The sequence below is a fragment of the Mustela nivalis genome (assembly GCF_964662115.1).
Source record: "Mustela nivalis genome assembly, chromosome: 15".
In the NCBI taxonomy this organism is placed as follows: Eukaryota; Metazoa; Chordata; class Mammalia; order Carnivora; family Mustelidae; genus Mustela; species Mustela nivalis.
In genome coordinates, this window is record NC_139034.1 from 13,898,175 (window position 1) to 13,919,564 (window position 21,390).

General features: G+C 42.8%; 1 protein-coding gene across 2 annotated transcripts in view; it reads right to left on the reverse strand.

Annotated features, from left to right (window-relative positions):
• Positions 1-21,390, reverse strand: part of FLT1 (fms related receptor tyrosine kinase 1) — a 174,692-nt gene that overhangs the window by 97,018 nt on the left and 56,284 nt on the right. For both annotated transcript variants that reach the window (XM_082700952.1, XM_082700953.1), the window contains exons 7-10: positions 19,932-20,106; positions 18,414-18,531; positions 15,895-16,064; positions 15,320-15,479 (exon numbers count right to left, since the gene is read on the reverse strand). In XM_082700952.1, the coding sequence (XP_082557078.1) occupies positions 15,320-15,479; positions 15,895-16,064; positions 18,414-18,531; positions 19,932-20,106 (623 nt within the window). The remainder of the gene's footprint in view (positions 1-15,319; positions 15,480-15,894; positions 16,065-18,413; positions 18,532-19,931; positions 20,107-21,390) is intronic.

Sequence of the window (21,390 nt, forward strand, 5' to 3'; positions counted from 1 at the left end):
AGCAGGCAGCAGACTTCAAAGAGGACCTCTGGGGTGGGGGTGGCTGGTGGTGGGCCGCAGTGAGCCAAGCACCCAATACCCAAGAGCCACCTACTTGAGACTGAGCCATGCCTGGGAATGAAGGTCTATATCGATTTACAATGAAAGCACATTTACCTGGAAAAGAGGCTCTCGAAATCTCTACAAAGTCTCACGACAGAGGCTAACCTCCCCCTCCTTTTTTTTCTATTTTGGATGATGAAATCTGAGCACTTCTGGTGGGGACTCTGCTTATCTGTTTAATGGGATTTGACTGCACGTGCTAACTCTGATTAGAATCTGTACAGAATATTGAATCATTTCAAGTTAGGAAACAAAGAGGGAGAGCCATAATAAAAAGCAAATCAAGGCTGTAAAATGTCTTTTAAAAAACTAGAAAGGAAAAAAAAAAAAAAAAGGGGCCACCTGGCAGCCTGCCAGAGGGCACGGCGGGGCTGGTTCCCCATGATGGTGCGCCATCGTGTAGAAGGGCCTGATGGAAACTTTCCCCTGCTACCACGGGCGTTGTGTCAAAACAGTAGTGACAGTGGGCCTGAGCCGTCAGATTAATAGAATCTGCAAACACTCTCTGTTCCCCTCCTCTCACGTTCTCTCAAAACAAATAAAACCATATAGGGGAGGGGACGCTGGCAGAAAAAGGTGTGGAGTTGGAAGGAGTGTTTAGACAGAATGGTTCCTGCTCCTTCTGCCTCAGGAAAAGGCCTGGGCCTTCGGGTTGGTCACAGGGTCACAAGGAGGGGATCCTGGATGAGTGACTCTCTTGTGCACGGAGAGACCTTGTGACGCCTTAGAGCCCATAATGAAAACTACTTCTTGTCTGAATGGAGAGCGGGGAGTGGAGAAGGCTTTTCGGGGATTGAAGGCTCTGGGTCAGCTCCTTGGACAATGGTGGAGGTGATCCAGCGCCCTGGCCACCTCTGTTTCGATAAGAGCTTTTCCGTGAGTGTCTTGGCCTGTGCTGCTTCCTGCCCTCCAGGGTCTCGTGGTCCATTCACACTCAGAACAAGGCCTGTCTTCCCAGCCTCTGCTTTCCTTCCTCCGCTCTCCCAAGCTGCCCAGGACTCTGCCCCTGTGCCCTGTACAGAATCTGAGCCAAGGGCCAAGGCATCCTTGCAACCCTGTCACCGGGGTGACTGAGAATGGATGCTTACTTGGCCACACCCAGATGTGGGTCTTCACACCAACACCTATTTTGTTCATTCATTTTTCCTCTAAGTGAAAGATTAATCAGCTGCGGAAGGGTGATTTGATAAACTAGAATTCTTCAGGGAAATCTCAAGAGGAGCTGCAAGTAATATCCTTAAACCCATTCAAGGAGTCTTGGGGTGTTAACTCTAGATATCTCAAGCTATGGCTACATTTTGTTGTCATGGAAAGGAAAGAGAACATATTCCTGTCAAGGCTGAAATGTGCAGCGAGACTTCAGGGGGAGTGGGTGGGTGATCACAGTTTGGCATTAAGAACACAGACCTAGCCTAACCTGTGTTCAAATAAGTTTTACAACTTCACAGTTCTGTAAGCCTGGACAAGCAAAAGCCCAACTGTGAGAGTCATAGTCACAGAAAATTGCTCAGAGGACTTACAGTCTTTTCAATCCTTTGAGTAGTTCTGAAATAGAGCTTTGGTTAAAGATTTATTTATTTGAGAGAGGGAGCACGTATGTGCACACAAGCGGGGGAGGAACGGAGGGAGGGGGCTCTCGGGTTGACTCTGTGCTAAGTGTGGAGCCCATTGCCAGGCTCCACCTCACAACCCTGAGATCACGACCTGAGCCAAAATCAAGAATTGGACGCTTAACTCACTGAGCCACCCAAGCACCCTGGATCATTTCACTTTTAGTAAATTCGGCTTTGGTGTTAGGCCACTGATCAACTCTAAGGGATGTGATGATTTCCTGTCCTGTGACACTTGCTATCGTGGAAATGTGGTTCAGGAATTTGTGTATAGGATATGCTATATCCCAAGGATTAGGACAGGAGATATAATTTTTCTTGGATTTTAGTTCCCTGAAATCTTGATTTGTTTTTATCTGATGTGCCCCTTTCAGCTCGCAAATGTCTATTTTATGTGTCTCTCTCGACAACTAGAAAGTAAAAACATATGGGCCATACCTCTGTACTAGCCTTACCACATTTTCTCCTTTCATTCAGATTTGCTGAATTATTTATTGTACTCTTTGTGAACTGCCTCAAATTCTTTGGGAAATGAATGTGTTCTTAACATTGCCAACTCGGAAGAAGTAACCCCCATGTTCTCATGTCTTACTAGTTATTATAATAGGAATTAAAAGACAAACAGAAGGGAAATAATTTATGGAAGAGTCTTTTCCTGTCAATAATGGTGAACAACACTAAATGAGTTAATTTACATAATGTGCTTAGCACAGTGCCCAACATACTGTAGACGGATTGATAATGTAAGTTGTCATTTTATTATCTCACTAGATAGAGAGCTATCTAAGAGCAGGGCCTGTGACGTGTACCCAAATGTTTATAGCAGCAATGGCACAATAGCCAAACTATGGAAAGAACCTAGATGTCCATCAACAGATGAATGGATAAAGATGTGATATATATATGTATGTTTGTATGTATGTGTGTGTGTACACACACACACACACACACACACACACTATGGAATGCTATGCAGCCATCAAAAACCCCATGAAATGTTGCCATTTGCAACAACATGGATGGAACTGGATGGTGTTATGCTAAGTGAAATAAGTCAATCAGAAAAAGACAATTATCATATGATCTCTCTGATATGCGGAATTTGAGATGCAGGGTCAGGGGTCGATGGGGGTAGGGAGGCCATAAAATGAAACAAGATGGGACCGGGGAGGGAGAAAAACCATAAGAGACTCTTAATCTCAGGAAACAAATTGAAGGTTGCTGGGGGGTAGGGGGTAGGGATAGGGTGGTTGCGTTATGGACATTGGGGAGGGTGTGTGCTATGGTGAGTGCTATGAATTGTGTAAGCCTGATGATTCACAGACCTGTACCCCTGGGGCTAATAATACATTATATGTTAATTAAAAAAAAAAAAAAAAAAAAGCAGGGCCTGTGTCTTGTTCACTATTATAACTTTCAAGCCTAGCCCAGCCACCTAGTCAACAGAGGAGGAGCATCCTCATCTCTCGCTCAGTTGACTGTCTGATGAGAAGAGTGAATCCTGACAATGGCCTGACTAGATGTAGATTCAACCCCATGTCAGGTGTCAACCCACCATCTATCATTTACCTCCCACTTGCTGAAAAAGGAACACTACTGACCCTCAAATGACCTCACACATCTCCCTTCAGTGAAGCACTATGTCACCACCAGCAGGGCCTGTCTACTTACAGTGAGAAGTACTAAGGCAGACAGAGGGTCTGACTGGGACCTGAACCTACTCTGCACAGCATTATCCATATCTGACAAACTGACAGTCACGGGCAATTTCAACTTAGGCAATGATGTTCACACATGGAGAAGCACCTTCTGGTCTAACAGAAAACAGAAAACCAACCAGCAATCATCCCCTCCTTCCCTCAGGGGTAGGCCAAAATGTGGGCTCATGATCCTCAGCACCATTTAACGATGCTAATACACATTCATACATATTCCACTTAGGAAGTAAAATCATGTCCTCCAAAAGAAGTAGCACATTCAGTTCCTTCTGTTATTAAGGAACATATACATTTATAAAAGAGATAAGTCAAATACATGCTCATGTATCAAAATATCTGAAAAATGTCAGAATGTAATTGAGCGCAAACAAGTAAGATGTCAAGAGCCTGTATGTGACCATCACTGGACAAGAGTTGGGTCAATACGCATTTGAATGCTGAGGTAGAGTTCTCAAATGCAAGTAGATTCAGGATATTATAGCTCCTCTAATTTCCTAAAAAAATCTGAAAATTCTACCTTTCTGGTCCCATCTTAATCTCTTTGGAGTAAATCACCATAATCAGAAGACCTGTCTAAATATGCAAACACGGGGTCAATGGGTGGCTCAGTCAGTTAAGTGTCTGACTCTTGATTTCAGCTCAGGTCATGATCTCAGGGTCTGGAGATCGAGCCCAGGGACAGGCTCTGCGCTCCATGCAGAGTCTGCTTGAAATTCTCTCTCCCTCTCTCTCTGCCCTTCTTCCCTTCCCCCCACCTCAAATAAATAAATCTTTGAAAAAAAATTAAGATGCAAGCATGTTTCCTTTTTTGTCTATTTTGTCACCACGATAAGCTTTCACAGGATAGACAGGATACACACATTGTGTGTATGATGCCACCTCAGAGGGAAGCTGCTTTGCAGTGGGCAATCCTAGAGTGATCTAAAAATACTGGACAAGTTCCAGCAAATAAATGTAGTGCTCACAATGCACCAGCCAGGGAGCTAAATACTTCGTGTATATTAATTAGCTCATTTAGTCCACCTAACGGCCTACGATAGTCAGTGCGATTTCTCTCTTTACCACGTAGAACTGCAAACTCATACGCCCAGAGGTCGTTTCTTTGACCCACAAGCTAGCTGATGGTGGTAGGTGGAGGCAGAATTCAGGCTTCAGAGCCCAGGACCTTAAACTCGAGGCTAGATATTTCTGCATTCTAACACCTTTTTAAAATTGCTTCTTTTTTTTTTTTTTTTTAGATTTTATTTATTTATTTGTCAGAGAGAGAGCGAGCGAGAGCGAGCACAGGCAGACAGAGTGGAAGGCAGAGTCAGAGGGAGAAGCAGGCTTCCCGCGGAGCAAGGAGCCCGATGTGGGACTCGATCCCAGGACGCTGGGATCATGACCCGAGCCAAAGGCAGCTGCTTAACCAACTGAGCCACCCAGGCGTCCCTTAAAATTGCTTCTTGATGTCATTTACACAAGCCTCACGAAACACATTTGCTTTCTGGATCATGAGCCTTTGTCCCCAAATTACTCAACTTAAGGTCTAAGTTAGTTGTTCCAGAGCCAATGCTGGGAGGCGAAAATGATGGACTTGGTAGATGATGAGTGAGAAAGGCCACTCTGACACGTCCCAACCAGGGCTGGTTTCCTAACAAGGTACTTAAATTTTCTGTAAAGGTAATCATCCCAGGATCTGCCTCACTGAAGTTCTGTGACAATTAAATTAGACAATAATGTCCTGTAGATACATGCTCAATAATTTTCAGCTATAAAAGAAAGAAAAATAGAAATCCCAGGCCTTGGATCTTCTTTGGGACATAACCTTCTGTTTGGCTCTAAGCAGTCTCTAAACATCCATTCTGTTTTCCTCACCTTACCTCACCAAAGGCTTTTTCATGTGAGAGAATTTCTCAATAAGGGAGTCATCTGTGATCTCCTTACATAATGTTCCATGAGGAAGACAAGGCATATGGAACATTAAAAGCCTCAGGAAATGGGATAACATACCCCCAGATCATTTTCAAAATTTTTATCTATTTATTTATTTTTAAAGATTTTATTTATTTGAGAGAGACAGGATGTGTGCGCATGCACGTGAGCAGGGGTGCGGGGGAGAGGCAGAGGGAGAGGGAGAAGCAGACTCGCTGCTAAGCACAGAGCCCAGTGTGGGTTCAGTCCCAGAACTCCCAGATCAGGACCTGAGTGGAAGGCTGATGCTTAACCAATTGAGACACCCAGGGGCCGACCCCCAGCCCCAGATCATATTTTTTTATGAGTTCAAGTGAAAATCCAAGTTCTTAGATTCTGAGGCTTTGATTTTCAGACATGCAGAGCAGAGTTTCAGGGACACATGGCACATGACACATGCCAAAGACTTGGGCTATAGGAGTAAGACCACCAACAGTGAGCTTGGGAAAGTCTATGTCTCCATAGGCAAGTGACAGGGTGGGCTTACGGGCAGCAGGTGCAGAACAGCCACGCATCAGCCAGGAAGGTGGGCGGAAGTAGAATGAACGGCCGGCTCATCCATTGAGCCCTCAAATGATTCCACAACGGGTCCATACCTACATTTCCAATTTTTGGTTTTAATTTTTCTTAGGCCAGATCTGAGAAGCCAGCCCAGGTCCTCTTCAAGCATGTCCCTTTCAACTCTTCGACCCATCCTTGTCCCCATATCACTCTGCCACAACATCTCTGTTCCTTTCCATTTGCTCTTCTAGAACCTACCCATCATCTTTAGGACTCAGATCTTATTTCTTCCACAGAGTTTCCTCTAAACTGCGGTACTCCCCACCTTACATCCACGGCAACCATGATGGCCCATTTATTTATCCGGATTACAGGGCACCTCCTGCAGAGACTCAAAGCAGTGTTATAGTGGAAATAAGAATGAACAGGAATAATCAACGGGCAACCAGAGACTCGGGTCTAGTCCCGGGCTTGCCGTTACCTAGCCCTGAGGTGAGGGATAATTATTTATCTTTGAGCCAGTTTCTCCTTTATAGAACAAGCTCTTCTTCATCTCGAAGATTCCGTAATTCCCTAATTCTGAGTGAATAAAGCATTCACAGTGACTAGGTCGAGGCCTGTGGAGGTGCCCAGGTCCTCCCTGTAATTTGCTCGTCAACCATAAACTCTAGCTTTCTCCTTCATTTTCTTTTGTCCCTGAACCCCCACCCATTCTTCATCTCCTTTGTTCCCCTGTACTTCCTGCAAAAATCCACAGCTTTGTGAGCCCCTGAGCACTGAGTGCTTGCTGAACCCTGATCTAGAAAAATAATCGTGAACAACAGAGGAGGGAACGGGACTTCTGGCAAGAGACCAAATACACCTGCAAGGTGAGAAAGTCACAGAGAGGAACGGTGCTATCCAGCACAAGCGCCCAACTGACAAACTGACTTGCCACCCTCCTCAGGTTGGTTGTATTTAGACCTGTTCATCCCATTGGGGTTTATACCGCCTCAAAGGTGCTATTCCTACCTGCACGTCTGGGGTCTAAACCAGTGCAGCTCACCAACATTTCCCAAAGTAATTGTGAAATCTGAGTCAAATGCTCCCAGCTGCTCTGTCCTCTCTCCCCTCCCCTCCTCAGGGCAACTAATTTAACAGACGGACTCTGCATCTGCACGATCACTGGTGACAAGAGTAAACCCAGAGACTAGAGCCTCCCCGAACCCATCCCCCAAGGATTTCTGTGCCTTCCTCTAGGAACGCACAGGTGTGCACTTATAGAAGTCCTGTCAGACACCAAGGGAAAAAAAACCCTGTCGGACACCAAGCGAAAAATGCCAACCTACTGAGCCTCTCTTATTTCATGATCTGAAGACACCTGAGAAATAACTAAGCTTCAGTCTCGTAATGGGGAAATTATGTCCATTCTGGAACATTGTACAGATTAGGGATAGTATATAGAAAGGGGTGACACTTTGACACTAGGAAGGGCTCATTGATTACATTGGTTATCATTACGTAGACAGTGGCATTCAAGGTGATAAGACACCCCCTGAAGCTTCGAGAGAAAGTATGAAGAAACAAATTCTAATGACTTGAAGTGCTTATAAGGCACCAGCTGGCCATGGTCTAAATCCATTACATCCTTTCTATCTTCTCAATGCACCAGGCTCTTCTTCACCCACAAAGGCAATGAGGTTACATCAAAACCACAGACCAGAGTTCACATTTCAGGAAACAGTCTACTGATTTTATTCTTTGTGCTACAGCAACGTGGGCGGGGTGGAGTGGACAGTCTACTAAGTCAAGATGTAACTAAAGGTAGATTTCCAAGAACAGGTGCATGTTTTATAAGTGATTTGTCCTATTTCTCCATTATCTAAAGCTCTGTGTTTGGACATTAGGTTTTAGATTTAGTCATGAAAATGTCCATTTGACTTTTAGAAATCTGTGAATATGGCCATAGAAAAATGTGAGAAGTTCTGCCGATCCTCTTTAAGGAATCTTCCCAAACCACGTGTCATTACCTTCTGGCATTCCTAATCCTGGGAAGCAATACTGAATTTCGCTCAAAAGATCCCTATAAAAACCATTCCTATGACTCAGCCTTTTGGTTTAATTTAAACACACAATGAAATGTTTGATAGCAATTACAGGAGACAGTTAATTCATTAGAAACAATTATTCCTCAGACTCGCTGTATTACCATGAGGAGTGGGAAAAAGAGGCAAATCTCACAAAGCAGAGAAAAGTGGCAGGGAGGTATTTGGCAAATGAACTCACGCTCCGTTCTCAGGACTTTGTATGAAATATTAATAAGGGCCCGAGTCCAAACATTCACATTGGGCAGCCTGGACTTCCTCATCTAGCAATTACAGAGCAGAAAGCAAGAAGTTTCTCATTAGTACGTGAACATTCACGTTCTGTTTGTGATGAAAGCCTCCTGGAGAAGATGGCCAGATTTCGTTGAGCTTGTTTCAAGCTCAAAGTCCTGCTAAAGGGGGTCTTTGGAGAATGAATCTTCTTTAAAGTCCCTATTTTGGTTCAAGGTTTTGCATATGGCGAATTAAAATTCTCGATAGCATGTCTGGTTTGGGTCCGCAGACCCCTACGTACCCCGAACAGAAAATATGTCAAGAGACACGTGGATACAAATTATATGTACCCTTAGGAGGAATCATTTAAAACACACAGTTCGTGATATTTCCAGAAGAAGAGGTCTTCTTAAATTATGCTTCCCTCTGACGTTGAATCTACGTTTAGCCCCCCAGGAAATGTTGACTTTTTTAATGTTTACACTGTTAACACTTTCATTTCGTAGACAGTAGAATAGGGGACATAAAATTGTTTCAGGAAAAAAAAAATAACAGACATTCATGCTGGCAGTCAATTAAGTCCTGAGTACATTTCTAATTAACTACCGTTAACAATTGTTTTGTTTTGGTCCTGTTAGTTTTGTGCATCAGTGGGGTATGTAAAATTACGTTTCTCTCAGATGATCTATCCCTCACACATCCCTAATGATTCAGGCCTTTCTTTCTTTGCTAATTTGCTGATGTAAACAATAGAGGGATGCAATTAAGCAAGCCCTTCTCAGAGCTCCTAGAGGCCTCTGTCTGCCTTAATTTTGTAGGCTACCTCCCACCCCACTTCCCCCAAAGAAGCCCAGCAAACCACAGTTGGTCCTGGAGCATTCGGCTTTCCCTAGACCCAATCCCTAGTCCACTGCCGGGCAGAGGAAGGGAGTGCAGGAATGGGATGTCAAATTGTGTGGCAGGGATGATTATAGCCCATGAAACTTCTCAAGCATGTAACTATTTGAGGTTCCAGATCTGACCGGCTTTAGAGTTCCGGATGCAGTCCCTTGAAATTCCATGTACGCCTATCGGGTTTTTTCTTAGCAAATCCACCATTTTGGCTAAGAAGGTAATACAGGATACCCTTCACCCCACTTCACTTGCCATGAGCAGAGAATCCAATGACATTTTTTGGCATTCTGAAGGAGCTCATTGGCGAAAGATCAAATAAAGCCTGCAAGGCTTTAGGACTAACGGGGCAAAGAATGATACTTCTGCTTGGAGGGTTGGACCAAGACCAGCAAAGGTAGTCCAGCTCAGTCCTGAAGAAAATGTGGGTTGACACCAGCAGTGGAGGAGCAGTGCGTTTTTGTTTTTATTTTCTTTTTTTAAATGGGTGATTACTCACATTATAATTACGGAGGTAGTTCTGTACCACAGAATACATACTTCCATGTAAGACTTCTCTTATAACCATTCAACTTTCACAGGTCGATTTTTGTTTTCAGTGAATTTGGCATTGACCCTCAGAGTTAACCCTCAGGTCAAATTGCTTTATAATTTGTAAGAAGCAGAAGGGAAATATCCGTGTGCCACAACTAGGAAATTATTTCAAGCTTTTTTGAATGAAGAAAACGTCATTTTAAGAGATTTTCTCATTTCACTCATGAATAGCTGCGTATTATAGGAAAGGGGAAGCAGGGCCGTTACCATTTACAGAAGGGGAAATTGAAGCACAGATTAAATAACTGGCCAAGGTCACACAGAAGTCAAGGCCTGTGCCAAGAATAGAACCCACTTCCTTGCTTCCCAGGTCTCTATCCCTGAGACTGGGAATTAGATATTCTCCAGGTACACACACAGAGAAAATAAGTAACGCCCCGCTATGGTTGATGGTGTATCATTAAAACATACATGCTGAAGGCTAACGGTGTGTGTTTTTGTTTTGCACACAGTCGGTGCGATGAACAGAAGGGTGACAGTGTATTTGGGCTGAACCCTGATGATGTGCAAAACACATTTGTAAGATGCAAACAATGTGAATGCCACAGAAGCAGCCGAAGTTTCTCTCTGTGTATTCTCAATGGCTGCCACAGAGAGCCAATGAAGAAAATGAGATTTTCACAAAGAACTCAATACACATAACAGTCTTTTCCCACTAAAGGTCACTCTGTTATCATCTATCAGTGTTATCTGTGACTCGATAGTTAGCTGGGGACAGGGAATTAAAGTAGACTGTGATGGAAAGCACATACACTCTAAAAACAAAGCTGGAGTCATCGGTGGCCACCGTCCCTGGAGAAAAGACCCAGACACATTCAACATTTGGAGAGCAGGCTTTAGTTTTAGAAGGAAGACAAGACAACCTCGGAAACAACTGAGGAGACTCTGGACATGGACAGGAAGCCAAGCCGTGTTAATGAGCTGACAGCGAGCATCAGAGAGGATGACCCAGCAGTGGGCCCGCTCACCACCCTCCTGTTTGCGGTGAGTAAATGACCCGGCTAGGCCTGAAATTCTCCACTTAGTCACTGGCTGGGCTCCTGGGTGCTCAAGCATGCGTCAATTCAAGTAGTCTTGAGACATCTCAGACTCTTCCTGAGAAAAATGGAACTGGTGGTCTGGAGTACCAGCCTCAAGCCAAGGCTGTTGTCCCCGTTTCCTGCCAGGACCCCACAAATCCATCTCCTTCATTTCCCAAAGAAGGGGCCCCTCCCCTTCAGTCCAAGATGGTTACTCTTCCCTTTAGAGACCAGTCTCCACGCAGTGGACAACGTCATCCACACGACTCCCTGTGAGATGGAACCAGTGCCGTGGCAAAGGACTACGTGAGGAAGACCAGCTCGTTGCGTGGGCGGGTCAGTAGTCCCGCTCAGTGCTTCAAAATCCAGGGGGCACGTGGAGTTCTAGAATCTACTATGGATTCGCTCAGTAGGAATCGGCTATGCCATGTCCCACTCTGCCCCACCCTGCCCCACCCTGGCCTTTGCCAACGCACAGGTCAGAACCACTTCCTCCCATGACAGGAAATGAGCGGGTAAGGGAGGCCGCACAAACTGGGAAGGCTACTTTAGTTTCCCGCTGCACAGTTTTGTGTCATCTTCCTTTTGCTTTTGCCTAACTCATTTGTATTTCCTTCCTTTCTCTTCTTTTGAAAAATTGTGTTATATTTTCCTCGAGTCTAAAGCCCACACCTACTACATCTGTTTCTCAAGCACAGGAAAAATCACACTTTATTTTCCACAACTTGTGTTCATTTCTCAGAAGCCTTAAGTTAAAAATTGTCAATTCTGTGAAACTAGCTCTATAGTAGGCAGAAATTCTTTTCAAGTTTCTTAAAAGTTTTGGAGCCTTAGGGCACCTGGGTGGGTTAAGCCTCTGCCTTCCACTCCAGCCCTCCATCAGGCTCTCTGCTCAGCAGGAAGCCTGCCTCCCCCCTCTCTGCCTGCCTCTCTGCCTACTTGTGATTTCTCTGTCAAATAAATAAATAAATCTTAAAAAAAAAAGTTTTGGGGGGCACCTGGGTGGCTCAGTGGGTTAAAGCCTCTGCCTTCGCCTCAGGTCATGATCCCAGGGTCCTGGGATCAAGACCCGCCCCGCATCAGGCTCTCTGCTCAGTGGGGAGTCTGCCTCCCTTCCTCTCTCTCTGTCTGCCTCTCTGCCTACTTGTGATCTATCTCTGTCAAATAAATAAAATCTTAAAAAAAAAAAAAAGTTTTGGAGCCTTAAACATTTTTATCCCACTGCAAGCAACAATCACAACCTTGCCCATTTCAATGGCACTCTGTACCTTTCCCAAATACATGACTTCATTTGAACCTCATATTGTCTCTGTGAAGTGCGTGGAATTATCTGTATTCTACATGAACAGAAGCTGTAAACTACACATGCGTGAAAGGTACTCTGAGCTTAACTGCCCTTATGCACACCCCCTCGGTTATGCCTCCACTGACCTGGAATGAGTTAAGGAGTATCTACTTGTAATTCTTTGCTAGTTGCTGAAGATGAGGAAAAATCCAAAATCCCACTTCATTTGGTAATAATGAATTATTTTAATGCTATTAAAAATTCAAAAGAAATACTCTAGCTCTCCTACTACTTTACCACCCAAAGGTGCAGAAAAGCAAAAGGGGAGAAGATTCTGCTGTATTTCCTCTCAGCTCATTAGGAATGTGAGTTGAAAAGTAACTACTCTTTTCCCTCCTTTCTTTCATTCCTAATGTTTCATAAGAACAAACTCTAGGTGAATCAGAAGCATCGCTGAAACACAGCTCAGCAGTGTATCACAGGAGGAAATTCCTGTTCATTTTATTTATGGTTCTTAATTTCCACAAAGATGGACTACTTGAACAATAGTTCTGACAGCTTTAAGATATATTTAGGTATTTGCCGGACTCCAGAAAACTATGCAATTTAAGTCTGAACTTTAACTTAGACACATGAACCAGTTGGCCATATTAAACCAATTAGTAAGTCTGATCTACTTAAACACATTAAACCTCAAAACTAACCTAGTGCTTCAGTTGTGTCCACAAATAGATATGTCCTTTAGGTAGAACCTAAAATTTAAATACCAAGAATTAGTCTATATACTCATGAGTAATGCATATGTATTAATCATTTAATCTCTTTTGACTGTCATGTCATGGGGATATCACCAAACAAATATGTCACTATGTAACTCAAAATAAGATTCTCAAAATTCATGCAATAGAGCCTCCTTTATTCAAATGTCATTCACTGAAATTCCTATCTGCAATGGAATCTAGGTGTTAAGTATATGAAATACATTTACCTAAAGATGTATTTGAAAATTTCTAGTAATTAAAGAAGGATCCATTTCTTTGTCAATTTTAGCTTCTATCTCTCTGACAGGGTGAAGTGGAATTATTCTATTTGTGTCCTAGAGCACAAAGGTCCTGTATATATTTCCGAACTATTTCTAAGTCAAAGGTACTGATATAACCACCAAGCACCGAATTTGGGCCTGACACAGGTAGGCTAACTGGTATGCTGACTTAGGGGGAAAAAAAAAAAACCAAAAAAACTTATGGATATGCACATTTGTATCAGGTAATTTCAAGCAACAACATATATTTTTCTCATATGAAGCATCACTGAAAAAGTTAAAGCTTGCATTTTCTATGTCTTATGATTGGTTAAAAAAGTGCCTTGATGAGAGAATAAGTCAATGGTCAAAAATCATTTACTGAAGACCTGAGGCACTGCTCTGAGTCTTGAGAGAAGAGGAATTAGACATTTTTCTAGACCTTGGCAAGCTTACTCTGTGACACAAGGAGAAGGATCCCATGTACCAAAAAGAAATCAGAAAAAGAGAGCTAATGTCTCCAAAGTTTTACTTACAATGACTTCATCCCCCAAACCATATTTTACTAGCATTATTCAAACCCAACTTTATAACATGATAATCCCTCACTCATAATTGTTATTTTCTAACAGAGTTCCTAGCTCTTCCCTAAATAGAACTGAAATTTTATTTTTATTTTTTAAAAAATTTTTAAGTAGGTTCAATGCCCAGCATGGAACCCAACAAGGGACTCAAACTCACGACACTGAGATCAAGACCTGAGCTAAAATCAAGTGTTGGATATTTAACCGACTGACCCACCCAGGTGCCCCTGGAATTGAAATTTTAGATTTGCTATTGTCAAAACAAAAATTTAAAACAGCTATAAAAGGCTATGTTATTCCCTGAAAATTCAACTTTACACTTTTCTCCAAATAGCTTAAATTATTTAGTTATTTTTCACTTACTTGCATGTTAAGTTAGCACAAATATCCAGGTCTTAAGGGAATGGAGACCCAAATATGGATGCCTACCCCGAAGTTAGCAAAGTCACACAAAATCTCAGTAGATCTCACTTTCCTTTGGGGTAAGCATCCACAGGGTAAAGAAGATTTTCAAGCTTTACAATTTCTCCCTATTTCTATTCTTAGAAAATGACGTTCCCATGAGAAATTGGGACAAGTGTGGAAATAGTGACTTCTCAGGAACCCAGGACTCACCAGCAGCTTTCACTATCAGAATGAAAGACCTTAAGCAAAAGATTACAACGCAAGATGGAAAGTTGAAATGGCAGGAACAATCCAGAAACCGAAACAGACACTTCTGTTTAAGCTAGAGTCGTCTTACTTATTCTCAAGTTAATTTTGTTTTTGTTTTTGTTTTAAATAGCGAATTTCCCCAACATTCTACAAGTGGAGTTAAAAGCAACAAGGCAGTTACTATGGCAGAATGATTGTTCTTGGGCGGTCTCAATAGCATCTGATTGTTGCGCTTATTGATTCTATTCCTGTCCTTCGAATTAGCTCTCATGAACTGTCCTTAGCATCATTCCTCTAGACTAAACAAAAATGGGAAAAGAGCAAACAGGACTCGGTCATCAACAGGATGCAAGGAAATGCTGCACAATGACCAGAAGGTAGGGATGCAGCCACTCAGCAAATACACGGTAAGCCTCTACTACTGTGTGTGCCAGCCCCTGAAGATAACAGAGGTGCTCTCAATCAGCTCAGGGCTTAGAGACAATACACATGCATGCAAACCCAGCAAAGTAAGAAGGTATCAATGAGGCATGGTTCCTACTGAAGAGGGGTAAAGGAGTCTGAAGGAGGCAGTCAGGAGAGTTTGCCGAGAAGCTAAGCCTGGGAGGATAAGGAAGGACTTCTCAGGGGGCAGCCAACGGGTGGAAGCACATTTCAAATGAACAAAAAAGCATGAGCAAAGTCTACAACAGGAAGTGATCCCCAGGCAGGGAAGATCTTCTATCCTATCCAATGGTCACAAAATGAGAAATGGGAAGGCCATGACAGCTGAATTAGCCCAAGTCTGGAGGTTCTCCTTTGAAAACAAGACTGGAGTTCCAACCTGAGTTTCAAAAAAAGGCTCACAAGGTGACCTTGATTCTGTCCCTGCGCTCCTAAAGCTATCAACTAAAGAGAAAAATTATGAAATGGTTAGAAATGAGTAAGGAAGAAGAGTAGATATTGCCTACTTTTTCCCTTGGGTGGGAAAGCCTTTGCTCCAAAGATAACTGCTTATCCCATTTGTCAACTTCATCTATGTCCTTTAAAGAATCTTGAGTCCAAGTATAGCAAGTATTTGAAAGTTAGTCAGGAAACAAATGGTCCTTACCTTGCTTTGGAATGACTATGGTTACAGGGACGCCAGTACCATGTGACTGTAGGTTGAGGGATACCATAAATGGTACATGTCAGGATTTGTCTGCTGCCCAGGAGATAGAGAGTCGGGTCTAGAAAGGATGACACGGCCTTTTCATAGATCTGGGGTTTCACTGGAAGGAAGATGAACAGGACAGAAGTTAAGAGATGTCCAGTAACTTTCTCCCAGGCTACCACACGAAGGACCGCATTTTCCTGGTGTTGATGTCAGGGAAACAAACACATATCTGTTGTCATTATGGCCATTTCTTATTTTTTTTTAAAGTAGAAGTGTTTTGATAACAGTAAAAAACTGATTCCATGGTATGTACATCATGATCACAATGATTTAAAAAATCATATTGCTTATGGAAGATAATGAGCAGACCTGAAATCGGTACAATGGAGGCAGATGCAGTTTTCAAAACCATTACTTAAAAGGGTGTTTTCTCAAAAAAAAAAAAAAAAAAGTGTGTTCTCTCTGACTTTGTCCTATTGACTTTTGGTTCCCCAATTTTCCTGAACCGGAAGAAAGTACAACAAACTTACCATTTACAATTAAAGTGGTGGTAAGGTTTTGGAACACGCCATACTGCTTTATGGCCAGCAAGACCGTGTAATCCCCGGCATCTTCTGCAGTGACATCTTTGATAATTAATGCGTAGCCATGAACCAGATAGCGAGGAGATTTCTCAGTCACGGGGAACCCATCTTTTAACCTGTGATGAAGAGTGATCAGGAAGTCATTCCCCACAGCCTCTCAGAGATCATTCTAACACTGTCATTTACGTTTGTGAGCTCAAGTTGAGACTCTCCAAGCCTTTAGTCCTCCACATTCATTTTATAAATGTAGACACCAACTTTTCAGTAAATCCAGGTGTGGTTTTTAAGCGGAGAAACACTTCACATTTATTGGCAAGGTCGAAGAAGTACGTTGAAAGGAGAAAGAAAAGCAAGGGTTTTAAGGTACCCATGTGACTTAAGAATTCACCCAGCAGCACTGGCTGATCCCATCGAGATGTTTTTCAGTTTTGGTGAGGCCTCATCAGCAATACAAGGGCCATTGTAAGTCAGATCAACTAGATCACTTCTCCAGATAAAAATAAAAATAGACTTTCCTATTGTGGTCTCATGTGGAGTTCTTATTAGTTGTATAAATGGTCACACCAGTTGTCCCTTTCATAAGCTATAGTAAAATCAAGATTATCAAGATTTTTCCCCTGAGGAAGAACAGTTAAGGCACAAAACTCACAAACAAAAGGTACAAAACTTAAAAAAAAAAATTCTTTTTAACTTTAAATATAGAATCAATGCCTAGAGATCATGCAGTTGCATACAGAACTGAGAGCCGGGAGACTGAATGCTTGTCCCAGCTCTGCCACTCTGTGCTTGTCTGTGTGACCCTCAGTTTCTCCAAATTTTCTAGAGCTTCTCAAAGATTTAATGCTACAAGTCTAAGTTCATTAAATTGCACAGTTCCTTAGCCAGGTCTTTTTTAATCTGTTAGGAGTTTACTGTGTTCTGTAGGCAGTTTTAATATTGGAAATGGTATTAGTTCATATCCATGCAAGCATTACCTTGTCCTGTACACAAATACCCATCACTAATGGGTCTTGGTTCCCAAGCAGTTGAAATGACTATGCTCTATGTTATGACTGCAGATGTCATCTTAATTGACTGTATTTCTGGGCGCCTGGGTGGCTCAGTGGGTTAAGCCTCTGCCTTCGGCTCAGGTCATGATCCCAGGGTCCTGGGATCAAGTCCCGCATCAGGCTCTCTGCTCAGCAGGGAGCCTGCTTCCTCCTCTCTCTCTCTGCCTGCTTCTCTGCCTACTTGTGATCTCTCTCTGTCAAATAAATAAATAAAATCTTAAAAAAAAAAAAGTTGACTGTATTTCTCATGAACAAGTCAGTGTTTTCAAAGATGGATGGACTTATTGTGTATGTGTTTTAGGTCCTAGCAGCTTAGTTATTAAAGAAATTAGCACTCTTTAATAGATGGGGATACTCTCAGACCCTTTTGAAGGAGGGAATGTATAGCCTGGACTGACTAAGTTCCAAAGAAGGAATTAATGTACACTCACAGGAAAAATTTACAATTGGACTTTTTGTACATTATAAAACAACAAAAAAGACCTCTCTTCTACCGTGACGCCACAAAGGGGCGCAGCACAAAGTTTAATCTTCTCTTTAACTCCCTGTTAACTATTTGAGGAAACTGAAAACAAACACTGCAATCGTGTGATATTGTAAGCAAAATGAGGGCTGGTGGAGGTGATTCTACAATAGTACCATTTCCATATTGTGCAGGTTGTTTTCCTAATGGGTTTTGTACTGTACTCTTTGTTTAAAATGTAATGGTTTGAGCCAAAGATATTAGCATTTAAAAATGATTTAACAAAATGACTGCAGATTATAAACAGATTACATTGTTTTATATCAGGTGTTGTACTAACACAAAAAGAACCTGCTTTGGGAGGTTCTGAATATGCAAACTTCAAGCCAAAAAAAAAAAAAAACTTAATTAGTTCAAGTAGGTCCTTTCCTCCACCCCTACAACTGAATAAGTCTTGTCTCTCTTAATGTTTGTTTAATTTTACAACAAGACTGGAACTTTCATCCCAGCTGTATATAAAAGAATTATTTTCAGATAATAAAAGAATTATTATCCTCATTACAAGGGCCCACTTCTTCAGGGTTAATAGAGCATGTTAGATATTCAAGACGCTTCCTACTCATTGCCCAACATACTCCATTCAAAGGATGTTGACATCATAGGGAAGTTTAGAGATGCAGAAATTTAGTCACAGCGTGTGAAGGGCTGAACTGAAGGGAGCCTTCAAAAACACCTCGTCTCCCACTCCATCCTGGGACATCCCTCCCCTTCCCCTCCAGCCCCGCCTACCTGCTTCGCTCCCAGCCCCAGAAATCAACTCAGTTCTTGGCTTTCCACCGGGGTCTGGGGACACTTCTCTTGATATTTTCTCAGGAATTCCCATCATTGGGCTCCTGCATCTTCCTACTCACAAAGCATATCTCAAACTGATAGGAAAATAATTACGGTCCTACCATAGAACCTCTGGTGAGGGAAACGCCTTCACTTTCGCAGAGAGCCTGTAGGACCGCTTGCCCGCTGTGGTCTCCAGCACGTGCTGTTTTCGATGTTTCACCTTGATGAATGCTTTATCTTGGAGAGGAAAGGCGATGAAAAGATTAGGAAAGGCCCTGTTTATCTTAACAGAGGAACACCAGCCCAAACCCCTGCCTCCTAGGAGAGTGGAAGCAGTGAACAAACAGAGCAGAATTCCCATCAGGACCATTAGGGAGCCCAGGGCGCCTGGGTGGCTCAGTGGGTTAATGCTTCTGCCTTCGGCTCAGGTCATGGTCTCAGGGTCCCAGGATTGAGCCCAGCATCGGGCTCTCTGCTCAGCGGGGAGGCCTGCTTCCCCCCTCTCTCTCTGCCTGCCTCTCTGCCTGCTTGTGAGCTCTCTAAATAAATAAATAAATAGACTATCAAGGAGCCCAAATACTGATCCCTGAATAAAATAATCCAGAAGTACACTAACTACTGAGGTACATTCAAGTGAGAGGGTTGCGAGGAAAACAGAAAAACAGAGGCAGAGCCACAGAGAATGGAACATCTCAAATACCCATATGGCAATCACAGAAAAGTAGAGAGACTTCTGAAAATCTACCATGCCCAAGAGGAGTATGATGGGAGAAAGTTCCTTTAGGTGCCATAAAACAAATGATCTGATTTAAAAACAAAAAACAAAAAAACCCAAAAAACCCTACTGGAGAAAATCAAAAGAACATCGCAAGCCACTGCCAGGACCGTTCAAGAGTTTCTGCTTTTTGCCTTTTTTTTTCTCTCCCGACAGTGGAGATAAATAAGGTTTTTAAGGATTCTAAAGATGTTTAAATATTTTCTTTACAGAATTCGCCTATTGGCATTAAGCAACAATATCAGGATTTCATCAGAGTAATACCGAGGATAAAATCACATCAGTTCTCAATAACTTATCCCACCACATTTTTCTCTAACTCACAGCAGTACCTGAGAAATAAAGGTCAATCTGTCATATTTTTCTGTATTGTTTATATGGAATGCTAAGAAAAGAGCTTAATATAGGTTATAATATGATCTAACTGAATTACTCACCACAACAAACTGGCAAGGAAAAGATTCTCTAATTCAAAAGTATTAAACAACATTTAATGTGCTTTGCTTTTTTGGCAGCGGGAAGAGGGGACCCAAGTAGTATCATTCATGATAGAGTACCTCTTGGCCAAAAGAAAATGTACTTTTTTATAGAACCCGTCCCAAATCCATGATGATAGAAAGCAGAACAGGGGGACGCCTGGGTGGCTCAGTTGGTTAAGCAGCTGCCTTTTGCCCGGGTCATGATCCCAGCGTCCTGGGATCGAGTCCCACATCGGGCTCCTTGCTCAGCAGGGAGCATGCTTCTCCCTCTGCCTCTGCCTGCCATTCTGTCTGCCTGTGCTCGCTCTCTCCCCTTCTCTCTCTGATAAATAAATAAAATCTTTAAAAAAAAAAAAAAAGAAAGCAGAACAGGAATGGCTTACCATATATATGCACTGACGTGTTCACAGATTTGAACGACGGGCCACTCTTCACATTGCAAGTATAAAGTCCTTTGTCTCTGTTCTGTACTTTGTCAATAGTAAGAACGCTGTAGAACACAATGGCAACAGACGTGCGCTGGCCAATTCGTTGCCTTATAGACGCTCTCTTCTTTGTCTAGAAAGAAAATGTATAGCAAAGGTGGACGTAGTAACTGTTCACACTCCAGGTGAGAGCATTTCTCAGATCATCGCTGAGATGATCAACATTTTATGCTGGGAAGCAAACCCACCTAACACCAAGATGTTTAGAACTCAAACTGTGTCTCAATGCGTTTCCAATATTTGCCACGGGAGCATTCATTTAGCACATGGTCTCTCCAGATGGACTTTCACGTATATTAAACCAGCAGTTTCTCACTGGGGAGATAGGCCTTTCTAGACATGAAGAGGCTGAAGCCTCAGAGGTCACCATGGGCAGGAAACCCAGGTCTCTGGAGGATATAAATCTAGTGCCTTCCCTCCAGCACATACCTCTCTAAACAGCAACAAGCTCTCTGGGCAGAGATGTGGCTAAGTTAGGCAGTAAGTATCTTTGGTGCCTGACTCCATGACACTGTTTCTCTAAGCACAAGTTTTCTTTTGCTCCCTTACTAGAAATGAAGGAAAAAAATCAGGAGTCCTGGCTCCACACACTGAGGTGTAATAATCCTGCTCTCATCATTTCACTATTTTGAGCAAGGCTTACCAATTTCTGCTAAATCACACAGAATGGGTCTGAGGCCATGCAAAGCCATCTACAAGCTTAGGCAACATCTGATGGTGGTGGTGGTGGTGGGCCGTGGTTCTGTGTTTGCACCACAGCACACCAGGAGCAGGCCCCAAGGCTCAGCAGCGTAAACTGGTCACAATGCCTCCTTCCTGGTTTTGGGAAAATGAGATCACGTTGCCTTTTCCTTCCATTGTTCCTTCTCCCTCTCTTGTGCTCTCTCTCTTTTTTTAGCATTGCGTTTTATAACACATAATATGTTATGTCTCCCTCTCCATCCTTGCCATGTGAGGAGGCATGGGGTAAAAAAAAAAAAAAAGCAAACCTACTGTGAAAGCAGTACAGAACTGGTCTTTGGGTCTTGAACTTAGCTCTCTTCTGTGCCATGTTTAGGAAACTTCTACCCACCTGTCCTTATATTGCCCTGCTGGAACAGACACATGGGGAGGCCATTGTCTTCCTTCATGGCAGTAAACAGAAAGAAGATGCCAACCACCACCATCAAAAATCAAAGCAGCGGTCCCTTAAATGCCAGCCTGAGGGATTTTCAGCCACTCTCTGTAGGTATTACTTCCATCTTCTCCATTAGAGAATTCCTTCCTTCCCAAATTTGAGTAACATTGGTATTTTTCTGCCTTTGGAAAACAGCTGATCCTGGGTTTCAGACAACTGTTTTGTCTGGCTCTGTAGCCA